The sequence below is a fragment of the Pseudonaja textilis genome, chromosome 4 (assembly GCF_049901715.1).
Source record: "Pseudonaja textilis isolate UNSWEBS1 chromosome 4, rPseTex1.2, whole genome shotgun sequence".
Taxonomy (NCBI): Eukaryota; Metazoa; Chordata; class Lepidosauria; order Squamata; family Elapidae; genus Pseudonaja; species Pseudonaja textilis.
The window spans coordinates 7191635-7214720 of record NC_141993.1 but is presented as its reverse complement, the minus strand read 5'-3'; the positions used below and the strand labels follow the sequence as shown (position 1 = coordinate 7214720).

The 23086-nt window shown below is 42.6% G+C and overlaps 1 protein-coding gene across 2 annotated transcripts in view; it reads right to left on the bottom strand.

The window, feature by feature from the left end:
- The window catches only part of POLR3A (RNA polymerase III subunit A), a 48853-nt gene that overhangs the window by 9803 nt on the left and 15964 nt on the right, over positions 1-23086 (bottom strand). The window contains exons 11-24 of one of the 2 annotated variants that reach the window (XM_087933802.1): positions 22412-22552; positions 19636-19705; positions 18778-18905; positions 18159-18297; positions 15624-15788; positions 14734-14906; positions 12599-12710; positions 11213-11331; positions 9085-9222; positions 6092-6262; positions 5356-5469; positions 4611-4646; positions 3533-3619; positions 1388-1470 (exon numbers count right to left, since the gene is read on the bottom strand). In XM_087933802.1, the coding sequence (XP_087789928.1) occupies positions 1388-1470; positions 3533-3619; positions 4611-4646; positions 5356-5469; positions 6092-6262; positions 9085-9222; positions 11213-11331; positions 12599-12710; positions 14734-14906; positions 15624-15788; positions 18159-18297; positions 18778-18905; positions 19636-19705; positions 22412-22552 (1676 nt within the window). The remainder of the gene's footprint in view (positions 1-1387; positions 1471-3532; positions 3620-4610; positions 4647-5355; positions 5470-6091; positions 6263-9084; positions 9223-11212; positions 11332-12598; positions 12711-14733; positions 14907-15623; positions 15789-18158; positions 18298-18777; positions 18906-19635; positions 19706-22411; positions 22553-23086) is intronic. The other variant, XM_087933803.1, reaches the window with a different exon arrangement.

The following is a 23086-nucleotide window of genomic DNA, read 5'->3' as shown; positions in this document are numbered from 1 at the left end:
TTGTAGGCAGCTGGCTGCAGAAGTAGCTTGCGGTACTGCACTCTAACCACTGTGTCACAGAGGCTCCTCATAATGCCTTAGTAAGGCCACACTTGAAATATTGCATCCAGCTTTGGTCACAACAATGTAAAAAAGGTGTTGAGAGTCTAGAGTAGAAACAGTGCGGAGAAGAGCAACCAAGATGATTGGGGGGCTGGAGGCTAAAACGTATAAAGGATGGTTGCTGGAATTGGATATGTCTACTTTAATGAAATGAAGGACCAGGGAAGACATGAGAGCAGTCTTCCAATATCTCAGGGGCTGCCCCAAAGGAGGAGGAGTCAAGCTATTCTCCAAAGCACCTGAAGGCAGGACAAGAAGCAACGGATGGAAACTAATCAAAGAGAGAAACAACCTAGAACTAAGGAGGAATTTCCTGACAGTCAGAACAATTAGCCAGTGGAACACCTTGCCTCCAGAAGTTGTGAATGCTCCAATACTTTTTAAAGAAGAGATTGTCTGAAACAATCTGAACCATTTGTCTGAAATGGTATAAGATGCAGGGGGTTGGACTAGAAGACCTCCAAGGGTCCTTCCAATTCTGCGATTCTCTTCTGTTCAAACGCAGCCAAGTTCTCGAAAGATCAAGAGTTACGTTCTCCAGATTTAAAATGGATTTACATTAAACCGAGTGACTCCACCATTCAGTCAGAATTGAAGACGCTTCTTGGGTGAGAAGCGAAACCTCTTCAAGGGAAAACAAAGTCCAGTTGCCTTTTGAAAAAAAAGCACCTTTGGGACAAGTAAAATATTTTTAAAAATGACTGAGAATCTCCAAAGTCATTTTTAAAAATATTTTACTTCCTTGTTTAAATAAGTCAACAGCACACACCCTTGTTGATGTGTATAACAAGGAGAAAAAGGCTCAAAGCTTCTATCTACCAAGGAGCCCGGGTCGGGTTTAAGGCAAATTTCTCAAACATATACAATACCCATCACCAAGACAGGCTAACTGGCTATTTATCGATTACTTTTAGCAAAATCAGAGAAGCAACTTAGAACTTGGGAGAAATTTCCTGAGTACAATCAACCAGCGCATCGAAAAGAAAGCCAATCCGTGGACACGAATCTGCTGAATTGCAGCTGGCAATTGTGCAAATCTCCTTCCGCCTAGACTGGCCATAGATACCCACTTCCTGCAACGGTTCCTTGTGTGTTTTGACCTGGAGACCAAAACATGTCAGAAAGATTGCAGGACCAGGGGAGACATCATAGCATCATCCAATATTTGAGGGGCTGCCACAGAGAGGAGGAGGAGGAGGAGGGGGTCAAGCTATTTTCTAAAGCACCTGAAGGCCAGACAAGGCCCAGAAACTGACCAAGGAGAGATTCAACCAAGAGATCTTACCTCATATACTTCTCTCTGCAGATCTCCAGAAACTTTTCCAGCTGGGTTGGAGTGATTCGGTCCAACTGGTATAAAACGTAGGGCTAAAGGGACGAAGACCCAGAATGATTACCAACATATTCAATATGTGTAGTCAATCCTATATTCAATATATTGTCATTACGAGTATATTAACAAGTACGATTGCAAGTCTATTCAATATATTAGTCAGTAGCTCCAAGGGTCACCGAATGTCTTGCACTTCCCCAACTCTTTGAATTCCCTCAAGGTGCTTTGAACAGGGAGCCAACCTATTTTCCAAAACATCTGAAGTCCGGGCAAGAAGTAACAGGTCAAAACTAACCAAAGAGGGAACCAACCTCCTCTAAGGAGAAATTTCCTGACAGCTAGAACAATTAACCGGTGGAAGGGCTTGCATCGAGAAGTGGTGGGTGCTTCATCACTGGAGGTTTTTAAGAAAAGTCTGGACAGCCATTTGCCTGAAATGGTATAGGGCTTGGACTAGACTTCCAATGTCCTTCCAACCATTCTCTATTCTGTAAACATTTATCTCCTTGCTTGGCTTCTACTAATCTTAAATATGATGGTGTCTAACAAGGACTTGGGAAAAACTAACGTTTCCTGCTATGGGAACGAACTACAGTGAATTTTAATCACAGTCTTTCCCACTCCTGGGATTTTATAGCTGAAGAAACAGCTTTAAACATGAAGGCAAGTAGGTTTTGTTGTAAAAGAAGTACAGGCTTTCTCGCCTCTGAAGTTGGATATACTATAGATCCAGACGAGCCTTTCTGAATCCCGATGTGCTGAATAAGGACTATAGCAGGGGTCTTCAAACTTGGCTAGTTTAAGACTTGTGGACTTCAACTCCCAGAATTCCTCCTCCAGTCATGATAGCTCAGGAATTCTGGGAGTTGAAGACCACAAGTCTTAAACTGGCCAAGTTTGAAGATCCTTGGAATAGATAGATATAGATGGATGGATGGATGGATAGATAGATAGATAGATATAGATTAGATAGATAGATAGATAGATAGATAGATAGATAGATAGATAGATAGACAGACAGACAGACAGACAGATAGATAGATAGATAGATAGATAGATAGATAGATAGATAGATGGTAGAGATGGAGATAAAAGATAGATACTGTAGATCAGGGGTCTTCAACCTTGACAGCTTTAAGACTTGTGTACTTCAACTCCCAGAATTCCTCCTCCAGTCATGTTAGCTCAGGAATTCTGGGAGTTGAAGTCCACAAAGTCTTAAACCTGCCAAGTTTGAAGACCCTTGGATTATAGGAATAGACGTTCCACATAGGCAGAGGTCAGAAAATTGGGGAAGTCCGTTCTGAAAATATTCTGACCAAGTTATCTATCTTTATTAGATAGCATTCTGAGTAACGCATCTGCCCAAAGCAGAACTCTGAGGCAGGCAGATTCCTCAAAGAACATGTTTATGGGGTACACCATATCGGCACAGCCAGTGAAAACCAACTCTAAAAGTTCCCATGGTTTTAGCCTAATTAAAAGAGCAAATATTTCCCACCCCAGATGTCACCAGTCGCGTTATTTGGCAGGCTGCTCGGTCACTCCTCTACCTTTTTCAACTGCCACCTGTTGGGATGACCTTGGTTCCTCCCCAAAAAACTTTTTGTTTTGACTGTTAGCCTGTCTATCTACTTTCCACCACCCCGTTTCAGAGTTTGTGGCAACTATGAGGCAGTAAAAGATGGCTTCAGCCAGGTTCGCTTCAGAGTTGATAGTATTGCTATTAACATTACATTTCCCTTAATTTTCAAGACACAATTCCCTATTTTACGGCACTCGCAATTCTTGGAAATAAACGATTCGACCTAATTTTCTTCTGCAAAAAATCACCATTTAGCTTTGACCTTTTAGGAAAGTGTTTAGGAATGGCCTCTGGAAAATATCTGAATTGTTATACATGCACCAGAAGTGTTTCATTTCCTCTAGTTCTCTTCATGTTGAACCACATACATTGGGCACATTCAGAGAATTCAAAACGAGGAGAGAAACTCAGGATCACAGCACCTGAATTTATTCAAGCCATAAGATCCTCCTTCCCATCGCCCAAACTATATATATCCCAAATCCACAGAAAGCGCCCGTTATGCAGGTTACCTCTGTTGTGCCATTGTCATTAATCCCATACTTGTCCCTGGTTTTCTTGATCTTTTCAGACATGCTTTTGATGAATTTTTTAATTTCCTGCAATAAAGAATAGCGTGTATTTAGCTTTGTGTCACGTTTCTGCCGATTAATGACAAAAAGTCACCAGGAGCCTCCATATTTAACAGTACTTTATATACTAGGAGAGAGAGGGGAAAGTGGTTAGTAGGAGAAAAAATAAAAAAAAGTAAAGGTTCCTTCAAGTCAAACTCAACCCCTGCTGACTTTCTAGGCACTGCAAGTTTTCTTGCCAACAATACAGAAGCGGCTTGCTATTGCTTCCGACTCTGTATATAGCATTTCTTTTCTGCTTCCCAATTATGTCTCCATCCTGGTGAGATGGTAGTCTCCCATCCAAGTACGACCAAGCCTGACCCTGCTTAGCTTCTTAGTCCTGAGTGAAGTCAGTGAAGTGCTGCCATCTACTGAGCCCTACATTAAAAAAAAAAAGAATTAGAAAGTTGACGGGGAAGAAGACTGAATTTCCGGCCACCACAGCCATTTTTTTTCCATTGGTTTTGGGAAGCCTCTAAAACGTCACAATCAAAAAAACTACTTCTCTCTGAATCTAGAGCAACACGACAAACACAGAAGGGAACAAACAGAACGCCGTTGTCAGCTTCAGTGGATTTTTAACAGGATTTTCATTTGAAAAAGCATGCACAGGGTAAGATTTCCACGGCAAAACCATCGGACACATTTTAAAGGTTTAACAAAAAGGAAACACACGTTCCAAGCGGTTAAGGCTTGAAATTTTTAGCTGGAAAAACAATATTTAAGAGAGGTATATTGTTGGGAGCATCCAGCTCTTGCAAAACGTCAGAGGAGCCCAGCTGCATTTCTATCTCTGCTAGCAAGCTAAGCTCCGGAATGAATACACTGGGGAGGTTCCAATCCATTGATTGATTTGATTAGGTTTCTGTGCTGCTCCAATAGTCCACTGACTTTAACGCACCTCGGCATAATGTGTGCAGACCCCACCAGACTGCCCCACACTGCACGCACACACACACACCCATGCGTCAATTACCTTATAATAGGTCACATAGCCGCTTTCAGTTAACACCTTCAAGAATGAATAGGAAAAACAAAGTGTGTTCTGCTGTTGTTAAAGTAACCCTTCTCTTCTTTTACAGCAAGCAAACATGTTTTGGGAACTTAGTTTAGCTTTCTTTCTTTCTTTTTCTCTTTCTCTTTTCCTTCCTTCCTTCTTTCTCTTTTTCTTTCTTTTCCTTTCCCTCCCTTTCTTTCCTCTTTCCTTCCTTCACTCCCTGCCTCGTTCTTTCTTTCCTCTTTCCTTTCTTCCTTCCTTCCTTCTTTTTTCCTTTCTTTCCTTCCCTCCCTCTCTGCCTTTCTTTTCTTTCTTGCTCTTTCTTTCTCACTTTCTTTTTTCCTTCCTTCCTTTTCTTTCTTTCCTTCCTTCCCTCCCTTCCTCTCTCCTTCCTTCCTTCCTTCCTTCCTTCCTTCCTTCCTTCCTTCCTTCCTTCCTTCCTTCCTTCCTTCCTCCCTCCCTCCCTCCCTCCCTCCCTCCCTCCCTTCTTTTTGGAAAGAAACCTTTGGTTTTAGATATCAAGACCGCATCCAGGCGAAGAGCTCTGAAATAAAACCCTCTCGTCTTAAAAAGATAACACGCGGACAAGGAAGAGGCTAACGCAGATTAAATGGAAGTCCGTTTATTGAATGATCAAGAGAGGAATAGAAGGGCATTCGTTCCGAGTTTGAAAGAAGGAAAAATGACCCTGGCATGGAAAAGGGAGGTAGAAACAAAACAATACCTGCAGGAAGCTGTCCTGGCAACAAAGGAATTCGTTTTTCTTCATGATGGACTCGGCGGTTAGCACCAGTTCGTTTTTACTAAGCGCAGGCTCGCTTCGGCTGGGATACACGGCCTAAAGGCACAGAACAGCAGGGAGATCAATTGTAGGGCTGTTTTATGCTTGGGCGCCTTGGAAAATCCGACAGGCATTCGGAAGGAAAGGCCGCTCGGCGCTCTCGTACAAATACAACCCTCCGACCCAGGTCCTTCCAAAACTCCGACCCAGGTCCTTCCAAAACTCCGACCCAGGTCCTTCCAAAACCTTTACTGCACTCTAAGTAGCTTCTCAAAATAACATGGAGAAAACCTTGCAAGATGGAAGAAGTCTCGCAGGGCATTTCCGCTGCAGAAATTGAAACTATGATGGGACCAAGCGGTATTTTATTTTACGTCCAAGGCCTTCGTGGTTTGGTGGATAGAAACCGTGGTGGCACGGTGGTTAGAATGCAATGCTGCAGGCTACTTCTGTTGACTGCCAGCCGCCAGAAGTTCGAATCTCACCAGGCTCAAGGTTGGCTTAGCCTTCCATCCTTGTGAGGTGGGTAAAATGAGGACACAGATTGTTGGGGAGGTAGTGGCTGACTCTGTACGCCACTTAGAGAGGGCTGTGAAGCGGTATATAAGTCTAAGGGCTATTGCTGTCTAGGAGGTTCTTCTACTTCTTTTAAAAAAGGATGCCCTGTGCTAATACTTACTCTGACGTTGTTCAGAACGCGCTGGAACTCCAAAGGTTCGTCTTTTCCTTCCATGGCCGCAGGATCTAAGCCATCCCCACCATAAATGAACTGTATAATGTCCCCCGTAGAACTCCTGACGGTCAAGTCATACTGAGAACAAAGATCTTCGAGGGATTTCACCAACCGTCTCTGGGGGGGAAGATGGAGAAATAGCTTCTTCAGTAAACAAGTCACAGGCACGAAATGTCATTCAAGATGGAGACCGTAGCCGGATCCTACTAACTACCATAAATAGGAATTGAGGTCTTTTTGAATATCCAGAATGTTTATACAGCTGAATAGCAAATATAATTATCAATCAATCCATCCATCCATCCCTCAACCCTACCTCCACCCTTGCCTCTATCTATCTATCTATCTATCTATCTATCTATCTATCTATCTATCTATATCTGTCTGTCTGTCTGTCTGTCTATCTATCTATCTATCTATCTATCTATCTATCTATCTATCTATCTATCTATATCTGTCTCTGTCCGTCTATCTATCTATCTATCTATCTATCTATCTATCTATCTATCTATCTATCTATCTATCTATCTATCTATCTATCTATCTATCTATCTATCTATCTATCTATCTATTTCTCCCTCATCCCTACTTCCATCCTTGTCTGTCTGTCATCTAATTATCTACCCATCCATCCATCTAATCTATCCATCCATCTTCTATCTCTCCTTCCCTCATCCCTACATTCATCCATCCATTATGCATTTGTGATTTATAACAAGAGGTCTCTGTAATTCTAAAGTTAACCTTCTATCCAAGTTCCTTAAAGGACCAAAGATATTAAATAACGCCCAGGGTTTTGTTAATTGGCTTGGCTATATCCACAATCAACTGTTGTTGTTTTTTTAAAATCAAGGTCTCAGAAAACTTTAATTAGCACCCCATCTCCTACGTAAAAGCATTTACTGAGCCCTAGGAACTTCCAGGAGAAATTAACTTGAGCGTCGCCATTAAATAAAATAAAATTGAAAGCTAACTAAGTACAGGTAGTACTTAGACATAATCATCCCTGAACAAGTTATGGTGGTTGTTTCTTAGATGAAAACCAGGTGAGATGGGACGACACATACAACTTATACAATACTTTCAATCATGTCGTCAGAATCCTTCCACTGACAATATCAAGGAAGGATGAAAGGAGAAACCAAAGCAAACTTTACATTTAATTTGGCCCCATTTTACGACCTTTCTTGCCACAGTCATTAAGTGAATCATCAGAGTTGTTAGGTTAATAACCCGGTTGTTAAGTGAATCTGGCTTCCCCATTGACTTTCCTGGTCAGAAGGTCGCAAAAGGGGATCGCGTGACTCCGGGACGCTGCAATTGTCATAAATGTGAGCCGGTTGCCATGTGGAGGATGCTGCAATGGTCGTAAATGTGGAAAAACTCCCCATCATAAGTCACTTTTTCAGTGACAGTCACTCAACGAACTTAAGTTGAGAACTACCTGTAATCTCAAGCAATGAGCCGTGGTGGCATAGTGGTCAGAGTGCAGTACTGCAGGCTACTTCTGCTGACTGCCGGCTACCTGCAATTCAGAAGTTTGACTCTCACCAGGCTCAAAGTTGACTCAGCCTTTTGTCCTTCTGAAGTGGGTAAAAGGAGGACCCAGATTGTTGGGAGGCAAGAGGCTGACTTTGTAAACTGCTTAGAGGGCTGCAAAGCACTGTGAAGTAGCATATAAGTCTAAGTGCTATTGCTAACTAGGAAGGAAGGAAGGAAGGAAGGAAGGACAGACTATAGTAGTGTAGTGGTGAGACTGTGGTATCCAAGGCCAGTTCTGCCGGCTGTCAGGAGTTCGATCCTAACCGGATCGAGGCTGACTCAGCCTTCCATCCTTCTGAGGTGGGTAAAATGAGGACCCAGATTGTTGGGGGCAAGAGGCTGACTCTGCAAACTCCTTAGAGATGGCTGGAAAAGCACTTGTGAAGTGGTATATAAGTCTAAGTGCTATGGCTAATTTGTATATTGGATTTTTTTCTCAAGTGAGATTCTTTCTATATGAAGTCAAGATCGAAGCCTATGGCCGCTACTTAAAAAATCAACTTGGTCTAAATAACTAGACAAGGTGTTTGTTTGTTTTTTAAACTTTTAAAACAGAATTTATTCTCCTCCTGGCTGTCTCCCTATCCATATAAATTTGTGTTTGTGTGTGTACCTTTTATACTTGTCTGTCTGTCTATTAAATTTATATTGTCGCCTATTCACCCATGGTGACTTGAGGCGGCTTACAGAATGTCAAACTATATTTAAAACAAAAAAAAATAAAAATTAACAAAAAGAATCAAATAAATAAATAAAATAGAACAAAATCTGAAAATAAATAAATAAAAAATCACCTCCCAACTCCCACTCCTATCTCTGCTCATCCTAGCAGAGTTTTAGTTTTAGTTTAATTTAATTTAGTTTATTGTCACTGCACCTTGTACAACGAAATTAAATGCCATCTTCAGTGTACATTGTAACTATAAAAATAAAAACACAAAAAGACAACTGAGTTGAGAATCGCTGATATTGCATTAATATTGCACTATATGGTAGAATTCAACAGAGTTCCTGCCCTGGGATAGAAGCTGTTTTTCAGCCTATTTGTCCTTGTTTTTATTATTATCCTGTACCGTCTGCCAGATGGTAATAGTTTAAACAAAAAAAAAAAGGGTGCCCAGGATGAGATGGTTCTTTGAGAATGTTTTCAACTTTCTTAAGGCAGCGGGAGCTATAAAGCTCTTCCAAAGAGAGGAGAGGGCAACCCATGATCCTCTGGGCAATGACGTTAACCCTCCTATTTTGGTAGTTCTTTTATTTTCTTTATTCTCAGAACTAAAAGCAGATGGAAGAAGAGACTAGCTGGCAGGGAAATCACTCTTGACCTAAAGGAGAATAAATACTTATAGATGGCTATACGGAGGGTCCACATTTTCCTGTAGAAAATGTGCAATTACCTGCATGTATCCTGTTTCAGCTGTTTTTACAGCTGTATCGACAAGACCTTCCCGACCAGCCATGGTGTGGAAGAAAAATTCGGTGGGTGTCAACCCAGAATAGAAGCTGTTGGCCACAAAACCTTTAGCGGCTGGAAGCTGGAAAAAAAAAGGGCAGGGGGAGAATTCTTTAGAAATAATATCACTGTAGAATTTACTTCCAACAGTCAGCACCGTTAACACGTTAGAATAGCACCAGCGGGCACAGATTCAAATTGCCACTGGGTAATTAATTAAAGCACATCAATCTAATTGGCTCCCTGGGAAGGTCAAATCGGAAGATATCTGGTCGCGAATTCCTTGGAGGAAGGTAAAATATCATTCAAAGGACACGCAGGCTTGTGATCAGAATCGGTAAGTTAATCTAACATCTTTGTGCATCTTTTATTCCACTCCAAGAGCATCTCCTATTTCCTGGTGGGACCTGCAGGATTCCACTTCCTCGGCAGAACCCCAAATCCCAAAATTCTCTCCGTTTCCCAAATGAAGAGAACTGGAGAAGTTGCCCGACAGAATTGCCTTGTATTTATAGAATTAAGATCCACATTCTGTCCTGTGTCTAAAACATAGCGTTCTGGTTCTTGATCCAAAACAGCAGCAATCGGCATTTTCTGATCATGGCTTTTAACTGTTCAAAATGATTTACGTCCTATTATTCTTGTAGGAACTTCATAGCATCGGTCAGGGCTCTTCAAACTTGGCAGCTTTAAGTCTGGTGGACTTCAACTCCCAGAATTCCTCCTCCTCCAGTCATGTGAGCTCAGGAATTCTGGGAGTTGACGTCCATAAGCCTTAAACTTGCCAAGTTTGAAGACCCCTTGACATAGGTCAACAGTGCTTAAATAAGCTGAACACTTCCATCGACAGGCAGAGCGGAAAGATTTGAATGACTCTTAGCTATCATTTTGGGAGACCGGACTGGCATAGTAGCCAAAGATGCTTGGCAAGGAACGAGCAAAGTTCTAGGTCTCCCTTGGCATGGTTCTAGGCATGGAAGGCAACTGGATGTCTTTGGGTCCACTACTTTCTCTCAGCCTTAGTCTGGGAAGATGAAAGATGTCCCAGAAGAAGACACTGGTGAACCATTTCTGAAAATCCAGGGACAACCATGACCTGGAGGACTTGAGAATCTCTACAGACTTTTAGCTATGCAATTTAGGATGAACACCCTTGGAATGGCATGGGAGTAGAAACGGATTTCCAGAGGAAAAAATTGCAGACTGCAGGAACCAGGAGACCCTGAGAGCACAGATAAACCTTCAAGTGGCCTCAACGACACTCTAAAATAGGGGCGTCAAACTTGCCGCGTGACATTTCTCCCTTTCGCAGAGCTGGGTGGGCGTGGCCTGCGTGTGACTCATCTGGCCTGCCAGTTTGACACCCCTGCTCCAGGTAAAGGTTCCCCTTGCACATACGTGCTAGTCATTTCCGGCTCTAAGGGGCGGTGCTCATCTCCATTACAAAGCCAAAGAAGAGCCAGCACTGAGTGAAGACGTCTCCGTGGTCATGTGGCTGGCATGACTTAACGCCAAAGGCTCACAGAACGCTGTTACCTTTCCACCAAAAGGGTCCCTATTTTTCTACCTCCATTTTGACGTGCTTTCGAACTGCTAGGTTGGCAGAAGGTGGGACAAGTAACGGGACCTTACTCCGTTACGCGGCGCTAGGGATTTGAACCGCTGAAGTGCCGATCTTCCTGATCGGCAAGCTCAGCGTCTTAGCCCTGAGCCACCCCTGCTCTCAAAGGATGCAGATGTCCAGCTGTCTTCAAGAAGTGCAAATCCTTCCATTCATCACTATCCTGCCAGAGCTGAAGAAGCTTCTTGGAGGAGAAGCGAAACGTCTTCAAGAAGAAAAAAAAAAAAAGCAAGAAAGTCGGGTTGCCTCCTGAAAAAAACACTTTGGGGACCATTTCTGAAAATGTTGCCAAGAAAAATTGGAAAGGAATTGTGGTCTCCAGGTATGAAGAGAAGGATCATAACAATTATCACCTGGATCGAAAGTTCACCTTCATCTTATCTTCTATTTTCACCAGGCTGCTTCGTTTGATAATATTGCCGAGGTCCTATCTAACTTCCGGGCTTCTTACCTTGGAATGCTTCTCAAAATGAGGCAAGGATCGGTTTTCAAAGCCGTCAGGAACACGGGACCCACTGATGGCTTGCTGGCCTACACAAGCAATCATCTGGGATATATTAATAAAGGATCCTATTAGGAGGGGAAAAAATGACAACAACCAAGGTCAGCAACACCTTGGTCTCAGGACTGAAAGCAACATGTTATCATGCTGTTTCCCAACTCCACCCCCATTCTGCTACGATCGGTAAAATATCAAAAGTCAATATATTAAGCTTGTTCCGCTACCCTATAACATTGCATTTATGGTGAATAAGTTCTTCTTGTGATGGCTTTACTCTTTGACTGATTGTGAATCAATCTCTACCCCAGCAGCTGAGCTTAAACAGAGACACACAGAGAGAGACAGAGACACACAGAGAGAGAGAGAGGCAGAGAGAGACAGAGACAGAGAGAGAGAGAGAGGGAGAGAGAGAGAGAGAGAGAGAGAGAGGCAGAGAGACAGACAGACTCACACACACACACACACACACACACAGAGGCAGAGAGAGAGAGAGAGAGAGACAGACAGACAGACACACACACAGACACACAGAGAGAGAGGCAGAGAGGCAGAGAGAGAGAGAGAGACAGAGTGAGAGAGAGACACACAGAGAAAGGCAGAGAGAGAGAAACAGACACACAGGGAGAGACAGAGAGAGAGACACAGAGAGAGAGAGAGAGAGAGAGAGACAGAGAGAGGCAGAGAGAGAGAGACAGTGAGAGAGACACACACACACACACACAGACACACACATAGAGAAAGGCAGAGAGAGAGATACAGAGATACACAGACACACAGAGAGAAACCGAGAGAGAGGCAGAGAGAGAGAGACAGAGAAAGGCAGAGAGACAGAGACAGAGAGAGAAAGGCAGAGAGAGAGAAAGAGACACACACAGAGGGAGAGAGAGAGACAGAGAGGCAGAGAGAGAGATACAGAGTGAGAGAGAGACACACACAGAGAGAGAGACAGAGACACACAGAGAGAGAAAGGCAGAGAGAGAGAGAGAGACAGACAGACAGACACACACACACAGAGGGGGAGGGACACACAGATAGACAGAGAATGACAGAGACAGACAGACAGACAGACAGACAGAGACGGAGGGAGATTGAACCGTCTGTCAGCCCTCAGATGGAGACTTCTTAGCCTGCGAGATAACTTTTTTGTCGGGGCTGCCTAATAAAAGGAATCTTCTGAGTTCACATCAGAGGGTTTGTCGTGTTTGGGAAGCTGGGTCAGAACACTGAGGCAGAGGAATAGCATCCATATGATAATGCTCCGATAAAGCTGATATCTTAGCAGAAATCTATCTATGGATCCCAGAGGTGGGTGCTAATTTGGAGGGTCAATCCTACCTTTGGAACCACAAACGGCCATCGTGAGGGGGCTGTTACTTTTGTCTAGCTCTCTAAGGCAGGCACTGCCAGCGTGGTCTCGGATAACGGACAGTTCCTTCAGAATCAGAGCCTAGGAAAAAAAGAATCAATTAAGCAAGCGATGCTTGCAAGAATTTGCCTGTTTTCATCTCATTATAACCGAGTGTAATTAGAAGTTGACATCATTCTTAAGGTAGCAATCCAACACATATTGTTTGGAATAGAATAAAGTACCCCAAAATAACAAACAAAAGATTAATTGCTCCGAATTTTGCCAGTGGGTAAGCTACAATTAAAGGTAAAGGTTCCCCTCGGACATAGGTGTTAGTCATTCCCGACTCTAGGGGGCAGTGCTCATCTCCGTTACAAAGCCAAAGAGCCCAAACTGTCTGAAGACGTCTCCGTGGTCATGTAGCCAGCAGGACTAAACACCGAAGGCGCCTTGGAACGCTGTTCCCTTCCCAGCAAAGGGGTCCCTATTTTTCTATTTGCATTTTTTACATGCTTTCGAACTGCCAGGTTGGCAGAAGCTGGGACAAGTGACAGGAGCTCACTCCGTTACGTGGCGCTAGGGATTTGAACCGCTGAACCGCTGAACTTTCTGACTGACAAGCTCAGCGTCTTAGCCACTGAGCCACTGTGTCCCTTAGACTACAATTAGTGGTTACTAATTGTAAGAATTTGTCCCGCCGTGTTCCTTTCAGAACTAAAGAGAAAGTAGCTTCTTTGGCAAGAGAAATCAAGAGGAAGCGTCTCCGTCTTCAATTTCAAATCATAATATACCAGGAGTTTGAATTTTAACAGCTATGCCGCCGCCACTGCACACTTTACAATACTGTTAAAGATAAAACAGTAAGAGAAATTACAGGGTACGAAACTGAATTTAAGCCAGAAGCCTTTTTACTGGGGATGATTAAAAGAAACCTGAAGAAACATGTCAAATACATCGTACAACCTATATTAACAGGGGCAAGAATTGCTTATGCCGAAAGCTGGAAAATAGATGATGTACCTTCAGAAAACATGGTACTAAATAAAATACTTGATTGTGACGATGGACAGACTGATGAGAAAACTAAAAGGTAAAGAGGAGTCTGAGTATTATGAGGTTTGGGAAATGTTTTATATATATGGTTAGATAAGAGAAATATGGTTTGATATGGAGATGAATTGTAAATATTGTACCTAAGTATACAAGTAACGCTTCACACAGAACTGTTAAAATGTAAATTTTATATGCATTTTGAAAATAAATAAAATTTAAAAAAAAGATAAAACAGTCATGTGCTGGATCCAATTTCTGAACTTGACCTGCACATAGAACAGAATAACAGAGTTGGAAGGGACTTTGGAGGTCTTCTAGTCCAACCCCGTTTAGGCAGGAAACCCTATCCCATTCCGGACAAATGGCTGACCAATCTCTTCTTAAAAACTTCCAGGGTTGGAGCATTCACAACTTCTGAAGAGAAGTCACTCCACTGATTAATTGTTCTATCAGGAAAACTGTCATATTATTCATTCGTTTATACACTGCTTCTTTCCTTAGCAGTCTTTGTTAACTGCAATGTTAACATTCATCGTTTTAATATTTTAATGTTTGGGACTGTTGGTTTCATCTTTGCTGGAAGCCACTTACGAGTTGCCGTCAAGGCTAAATCACATTTTCGCCTACATTCCACTTTACCTGCAGCTTGACCATGAAAGGGAAGCGGGGTTAGAATGGAATTTATGGGTGGGAGGAACGGCATGCAAGCATCCATCAGTTCCTGTGAGACATTGCCTCCACTTCAAGGACACACTGATGTTCCAGCATGGCTGGTAGGTTCCCAAAACAATATCAGCAGAAGTGATTGGTGGACGTAATGGACCGTGGGTGGCCCGTAGGGAAAAGGGGAGAATTAAGTATGCTTGCTTTTGCGTGAGAAACCCAGAACTGGTTTTGTTTCTTCTGTTCCAATGTGGTGGTTTTTTTTCCAGTCAAGTTTTTACTCTTGGTAAAATAATGTCTTTTTCTGGATTTGCCAACTGGACAGCTGACAAGTCACTTGAGGGCGAGATAGGCGGCATATAAATTTAGTACACAAATTAAAACTTGAAAACGGGGTATAACTAACCTCTAGGGTTTCCTCCGCTGTGCAGCCAGGTTGCTGCTGTAGCTTTCCAGTCTTCAAGGCTTCAATATATTCGTCACATTTCTTGTAGCCGGCATTCAGAAGTTCGTATTTTGCCTTCAGCAAGCCTTGGCCAGGGGTGACATCGCCAATTCCAATGGAAAAGCCACGGTTAGCTATGCAAGGGCCAAGAAAGACTACATCAGCACACTTGCAGAAAAGGTGTTTCGACCCAGCTTCCCAAATACGACAAACCCTCTGAAGTTAACTCAAAAGATTCCTTTATTAGAAGCGCCAAACAGCCCCCGCAAACAGTTTCTCTCACAGGCTAACAAATTTGTCCGGCAGGGAGACAAATAATTGTCTGCCACCTCTATTCATCTCCGCCCCGCTGCCTTTTATCCCCAGAGCTAGGGTGTGGCTTTGCTAGCAGCGGTGGCTCTTTTGTCCCGAGAACCAGCCCATAGACCTCCACTGCTCTCCTCTCCTCTGCCTTCTGCACATCCATGCGCCAGGCACCGGACCCAGCTGTTCCTCTTCTGCCTCATCAGCCAACTCCAGTCCTTTACACACACACACACACACACACACACACACACACACACCAAAGCACCGGAGGGCAGGACAAGAAAAAAATGGTTGGAAACTAATCAAAGAGAGAAGCAACCTAGAATTAAGGAGAAACTTCCTCACAGTGAGGACAATTAACCAGTGGAACAGTTTGCCACCAGTCATTGTGGGTGCTCCATCACTGGAGATTTTTTTGAGAAGGCTGGACAGTCACTTGTCTGAAAGGGTATAGGTTCTCCTGCTTGAGTAGGGGGCTCGACTAGAAGACCTCCAAGGTCCCTTCCAGCTGTATTCTACTCCAATTCACGGTTCAAGATACTTACAGAGGTAGACAGGAGCCAGTCTGGCTAACCTTGACATGGCATCAGCGGCCTCCACTTGGCCCCAATCTCTCAGTAAAATGTAGAATATATTATTCTTCGATCCGGATCCCAACGTCCCTTTGTCCATGCTGCCAGACATCAACTCGCTGTTGTGGATTGCAACATCTGAAACACAAATGCAATGTAGCCGGCCAAAGGAACATTCTGGAAGAGGCAGCTTTGATCCTTCCTTGCTCGGCTGTGCAAAATGCTTGATGTTAATTCCAAAACACCAACAAAAGACTTAAGAATCTGCAACTCTTTAAATGCAGCTGCATTTTTATGGTATTCTGCGGCAGCTGCCATGAGCCTGGGAGAAGACACGGCTACTTTAAAAGGTTCCTTGTTTTCATATAGCATAGTGTGCCTGAAATTTCTCACCTGATGTGCTCCAAAGTACCTTCGGTTATAGATTCCATAGCTGTTCTGATCTAGGCTTCCCAAAATCACAAAGCAGACTTGTCATCCCGACAAAACACTTTTTTTTATTAGGTTAATGTGAATTCCTATCATTCACATCCAGCAAAGTCCTGGCAAACAAGAGTGAATTACTACCACAGACTTTATCGGGCCTGGAGAGTTGCCAGGCCGATAGCTTCCAAGCGCAACACTGTCCAAGGAAATACTTGGCAAGGAGTCTCGATGAGTCACGAACAAATCTTCACACTAATTAAATGAACCAATTGTCTCCTGCAAACCCCTCTCCCCTTTCGCTCTTTATTCCCAATGGGAGGGGCCATTCACCGTCTACCTATGCCTTTACTCCCAAATTGACCCTTGTTCCTTAACTGTTCCCTTCTCCTGGCAGCTCTGTGCATGTGCACACACTGGGAACAGGCTCCAGCTGTTCTTCTGCCCCACTGATCTCCGACTCTGAAGGCAGCTGATAACTGTCGGGCGGTCCTGGCCCGTCTCTGCCTCCGATGCAGAGCCCTCATCAGAGCCTTCCCTAGATTCCAGGACTGGCCCAGGTTCCTCCCCAACCTCCTCACTGTCCAAGTCTGCCGCCAGCTCCGCCGGCGACTGAGGGGCCACAACAGTAGCACACACACTTGGAATCAAATAAAAAAGGGCTGTTCTTCTTTCGTATGCTTATTTTATGCAACGGTGACTTAAGCGTGTTGATCTACCTGGACCTCCACTTATCACATGAGGTCTTACAGAATGGGTCACTCTCCCTGAAAAACCATCACTTTGGAAAAGAGCTCAGTACAGAACAAGAGCAGGTTAATTTTTATGCAAGTTCTTTCCGAAGGGAGGAAGTTCTGAACCACCAATAGTCTGATATGATACATTGTGGATACAGTTCAACACTAAAAACTAGGTGCAAGTAACTACAAGAACATAGTTTTAAGAACTTTGAAAATAATAGCAATAGCACTTAGACTTATATACTGCTTTACGGCACTCACTAAGCAGTTTACAGAGTCACCATATTGCCCCAACCAATTAGAATAGAATAGGGAATAGAATAGGGAATAGAATAGAATAGAATAGAATAGAGTAGAATAGAATAAGTGTAGTGTAGAATAGAGTAGAGTAGGATAGGATGGGATAGAATAGGAAAGAATATGGAATAGGAATACAATAGAATGGGGAATAGAATAGGAAACAGAGTAGAATAGAATAGGAATACCATGTTTCTCATATAATAAGACCGGGTCTTATTTTTTTTTTGAGCCCCGAAAAAATGGCTAGGCCGTTTTTTCGGGGGTAACTTAATTCCCCCCCCCCTTGCATCTTTGGGCGGGTGGGCAGTGACGGCTTGGATGTTGACCTCGGCGTTGGTGGGGCACTTCGTATCGGGGTCAATGCAGGCAGCACCATATCAGGGTGGGCAACAAAAGTACTTCCTAACAGCAAGCCCCCCCACCCCCATTTCGCATGTTTTAATATAGTCCTTAATTTGGGGGGGAGGGGCTTAATTTCATTTCATGCCTATAAAACATGCTGGGACTTCCTATTGGGGGAGGCCGTATTGTTGGAGAAACAGGGTAGAATAGAATAGAATAGAATAGGGAATAGAAGAGAAGAGAAGAGAAGAGAATAAGAGTAATAGAGTAGAATAGAATAAGAGTAGCATAGAGTAGCATAGAGTAGAGTAGAGTAGAGTAGAGTAGAGTAGAATTCTTTATTGGCCAAGTGTGATTGGAAATACAAGGACTTTGTCTTTGGTTCATATGCTCTTGATGCACATAAAAGAAAAGATACATTCGTCAAGAGTCAAGAATCATAAGGTACAACACTTAATAATAATAGTCCTAGGGTAGAATAAGCAATCAAATCATACTAGGAAACAGTCAATATAAATTGTAAGGATACAAGCGACAAAATTACAGTCATACAGTCATGAGTGGGAGGAGATGGGGGATAGGAAAGATGAGAAGATTAATAGTAATAGTAACGCAGACTTAATAAGTTTGGGTCCTCACTTTGAAAATAATATTAAATAAAAGGTAGCTACCTAGCAAAAATTGGAGAAGCCGCACTACTTACAGGAGTCATTACTGCACAAATCTTCTCCTTTGCCGCAGTATTGCTTGCCTTTGGTTCTGAGATTGGCCTTGACGGGACAACTGTCTCCAGGCTTCAGAATGACACTGAAGACCTGCTTTCCTGTCCACAGGGTGACTGGCTAAGAAAAAAAAGAGGCCAAGAAGAAAGGATTATAGATACAGATGGGGAAGAATGTTCTCCAGATGGTAGTTTGGAGGGGGATGTGCTGGCAACTGAGGGTTACGAGCCAGGAATGGAGGTGTTGAGCGCAGGGGAGCAACCAGACGAGCAGACTAAACTCAAGAATATTCATTCTCATTCTCTGTCTTGCTCTGTCCCTCCATCTTCCTCTTTTTCCCTCTGTACTTCTTTCTCTCCCTCTTTCTCTCCCTCTCACACCTTCCCACCCTCCATGTCTCTTTCTCCCTCTGTCCTTCCCTCCATGTCTCTCTCCCTCCCTCCTCCCTTTCTCTTCCCCACATTCTCTCATCCCTCTTTCTCCCTCCGTCCCTTCCTCTCTCTCCCCCTCCCTCCCTCTCTCTCCCTCCCTTTCTCTCCCCCCATCCTCTCTCTCTCTCTCCCTCCCTCCAGTCGCTCTCACACTTTCTTTCTGCCACACCTTAAGAATTGCTGGAGGTGGGAGGCGAACTTTCACTTTTTCATCCTTGCCCACCAGAATAGAGGCGATCAACTGACACGCTTTCGCTCGATCAAAGAAAGTGTCCTTTAGCGTGAGGAGATAAGCACCTAAAATTAAAAAAAAAATCCAGAAAGAAACAAAAAGCATTCAGCTAGATGCATTTTATCGGTTCTCAGGGTTTTTATAGCATGACATCGTGATGCAAAACAACTCCAAAATAATGTATTTATTTAAAGATCATTTACACGGTATGAAGATAAAAGAGCAAAAAAAAAGTGATTAAAAAGAAGAAAAATATTTTATCTCCTGGCACTTTCCTTCTTGATATAGATAGGCATATTTTCTTTCACCTTTATAAAGCTGTAAATACTATGTCAAAAAAACCCAGAAACTTTTAGGGGAAAACTTTCAGAAAAAGTGGTCCAAGGTTCATACATTTGCAGTTTATACATAACTATTTCAGACGTATTTCAAAAGATACCAACAGAAAAAAAATCTGTGACATTGTATTAATTTCTTAATTTAGGAGGAAACATTATTTCAATCAGGATCAAAAGACTCCCAATATTCTTCCAACAATAAGTTCCCTAAAGGCTCAGGTGAAAAAAAAAAGAAAAGAAAAAAGCATATTAGTTTCTATTTTTCACCTCCCGTCATTTTTTGGGGGGGTTTTGTTTTGTTTTCCAAAACACTGGGAAAATGAAGCATTTGGAAAGACTAAAATAAAACATCCTTGTTATGCCCTGTTATTTTACAAAGACGTACCTAGAGACCGATGTCAAATACACACCTGTTATTTTACAAAGACGTATCTAGAGACCGATGTCAAATACACACCTGTCAGAAAATCCTGAATTGCAGCGATCAGCGGTTCTCCATTCCTTGGGGTTACCAAGTTGGCTTTGGTCTGAGAAAAAGAAAGTATTTTATTTTTTAGTTTCCCTCCGAGAAAAGAAATGGATTAGATCAGGTCATGTTGCATATACTTCACACTTGAAGCCAATTACTTCACTTTCCTGGTTCAAGTGTAGACTGTTAAGGTACATTTGAGATACAGAGAGAAGTATAAAATACATGGTTGGCAGAGAAATGGCTAGGTAAGTGTATATTTGGGTTTCAAAGAACAAAACAAAGCAGAAAGGAGGAAAAATAATGACAAAAACCATCACCTGAAGGAATAACAGACAGGGGGGAAAAAGAAGAGGTGCTTTTTTGGGTCAGAACCTGATTAATAGCAAATAGACACCAATAAATAGTTTTTTTTTTCCCCAATGGGCTAGCAAAATAGCTTCACCCAGAACTGGCGTTAGAACTTGGTGAACTTCAATTGCTTCAAATTTAGTTGGAGTTGATCCGATCTGTTTCAGGGCACGTAATAAAAAGCATTATTAATAAAGGAGAATATTTGTGGCTCAGGGTTGAAATGAGGGCTCCTTCTCACAGAGCTACCCAAAGATACGGCAAACAGTATCTCTAAGCAAGGAAAAAACACAATTAAAATCATGGCGTAAAATGAAATAGCAGAGCTGAACTGTGACGTACTCAGGACAGAATTGGGGAATTAGTTCATTTCATATAAATTTTATTGAATTTACAATTAAAAAAATAACATAACAACATTACATAAGAAACAGAGAGAGAAAAAGAAGAAAGAAAGAAGAGAAAGAGAGAGGAAAAAGAAAAAAAACGCTCGGTCTTGCGACCGAAAAAGGAGAAGAAGAAGTATAAAAGAGAGAAAAAAAAAACAAAAAAACAAAGAGACGGAAGAAAAAAGAAAATACGTTAAAACCAGACAAATATTCTTTTTGACAGTCTACAAGATCCAATTCTCCTACCTTACTTTAAATATACACATCTTATCGCTATTTATGGATATTTATGCTTATTTATGCTCATTGAACAGTTTATCTCTGATATAACCAATTATACCATGCATTCCAATTATTATCAAATGCTGAAGACTCTTTATTTTTAAGAGCTATGGTTAAATTGTCCATTTCTGCGCAGTCACATATTTTCTGAATGACCAATTGATCTGTAGGTAAACGGGATGATTTCCAGCACTGGGCAAATGCTAATCTGGCCGCAGTTAGAATATGAATTATTATGTATTTCGTCTTTTTAGGAAAATGTTTATCAGAGATCCCTAGTAGGAAGAACTCTGGTTTGTATTCAATTTGATCTTTGGTTATCTCCTCCAGCCATTTTCTAATTTTTTGCCAGTATTTCTGGGCTTCTTTACAGGTCCACCACATATGAAAGTAGGTTCCCTCTATGTTTTTACATTTCCAACATTTTGGACTAGAGTTTGGGTTCATTTTCGCTAACCTCGAAGGGGGTAAGTGCCATCTATATAACATTTTATACATATTTTCTTTGTACGCCGCAGATTTCGTAATCTTGCTTCTCTCCTTGACGAGTTTCCATCCGTTGTTTCTCACCTGCCCACAGGTGCTTTGGAAAATAGGTTGACTCCCTCTTCTCTGTGGCAGCCCTTCAAATATTGCAAGTCTGCTATCCTTCCCTCCTAGTCCTTCTCTTCACTAGACTAGACATTCCCAATTCCTGTAACCATTCTTAGAATAGAATATGGAATAAGGATAGAATAGGGAATAAGAATAGAATAGAATAGGGAATGGAAAATAGAAATAGAATAGGGAATGGAATGGAATTGAAAATAGAATAGAATAGAATAGCAGAGTTGGAAGGGAGCTTAGAGGTCTTCTAGTCCAACCCCCTGCTCAGACAAGAAACCCTACCCCATTTCAGACAAATGCCTGTCTAATCTCTTAAAAACTTCCAGTGTTGGAGAATTCACAACTTCTGAAGGCAAGTTAATTGTTTTAACTGCCAGGAATTTTCTTCTTAGTTCTAAGTTGCTTCTCTCCTTGACTAGTTTCCACCCATTGCTTCTTGTCCTGCCTTCAGGTGCTTTGGAGAATAGCTTGACTCCCTCTTCTTTGGGGCAGCCCCTGAGATATCGGAACACTGCTATCCTGTCTCCCCTGGTCCGTCTCTTCACTAGACTAGCCATGCCCAGTCCCTGCAACTGTTCGTCATACTTTTAGCTTCAAGTCCCCTAATCATCTTTGTTGCTCTTCTCTGCACTCTTTCTAGAATCTCAACTCCTTTTTTGTATTGTGTGATCAAACTTTGATGCCATACTCCAAGCGTGGCCCTACCAAGGCCTTATAAAGTACTATCAATACTTCACGTGATCTTGATTTCTATCCTTCTGTTTATGCAGCCTAGGACTGTGTTGGCTTTTTTGGCAGCTGCTGGCTCATATTTAAGTGATTGTCCACTAGGACTCCAAGATCCCTCTCACTATTGAGCAATAAACTTTGAGCGATCGTCATACATTCCAACTTCTAGTCCCCTAATCATCTTGGTTGCTCTTCTCTGCATTTTTCTCCCTCACATAAGGTCTCAACATCTTTTCTTTTCTTTTTGGATCACAGTGACCAAAACTGAATCGACCGGCTTCATTTGAACAGGAGGAGGATGCAATGGTGCAGATCGATCAGCACCACTGAAAACTCTTCGACTCTTGAAAGCTGTCACTAACCAGGAGAATTCAACAGCGGCCTCTCTCAACAAGAGGTCTGCTTACCCCCATCAGGACAAGTGCTTCGGCTTTGGCTTCTTCGGTTTGAGGAAGATGAAGGTTCATCTCGTCGCCGTCAAAATCGGCGTTGTATGGCGTGCAAACACATTCGTTGAACCGGAAAGTCCGGTGCGGCTTTACCTTAGCCTGAAACACAAGGTCAAACCAAGGTAAGAAAGAGAACAAATGCTCAAGGGATTTTAAATAGGCCCACTGGTAATAATGGGAAGCGCCTGTCCTTTGGCTTTGAATAGGGCGGTTTTGGTTCTGACCCAGGCTTAGCAGAACCAAGAAACAGACTCCTTGTCCAGAAAACCCGCTCTTTATTTGGCTACTGTGAATTCATGGCATTCACACACAAAAAAGTCCAGGCAATAATCCTTCCAAGGGTTAATTGCAAGAACAGACCTTATCAGTTCCTTGGATAATTGCCAGACCGAGAGCTTCCAGTCACGAACCACAATAAGCAAATCTTCATAATAATAAGTGAACTATTAGTCTCCTGCAACCACCACTCCCCTTTTGCTTCTATTTATTCCCAAAGGAGGGGCCATTTAGTGTCCAAGTGCCTTTCCTTCCAAATTGGCCCATTTCTTAATTGTTCTCCTCTCCTGACAGCTCTGTGCATACACAGATCTGGAAGAGGCCCCAGCTGTTCTTCTTCCCCACTTATCTCCAACT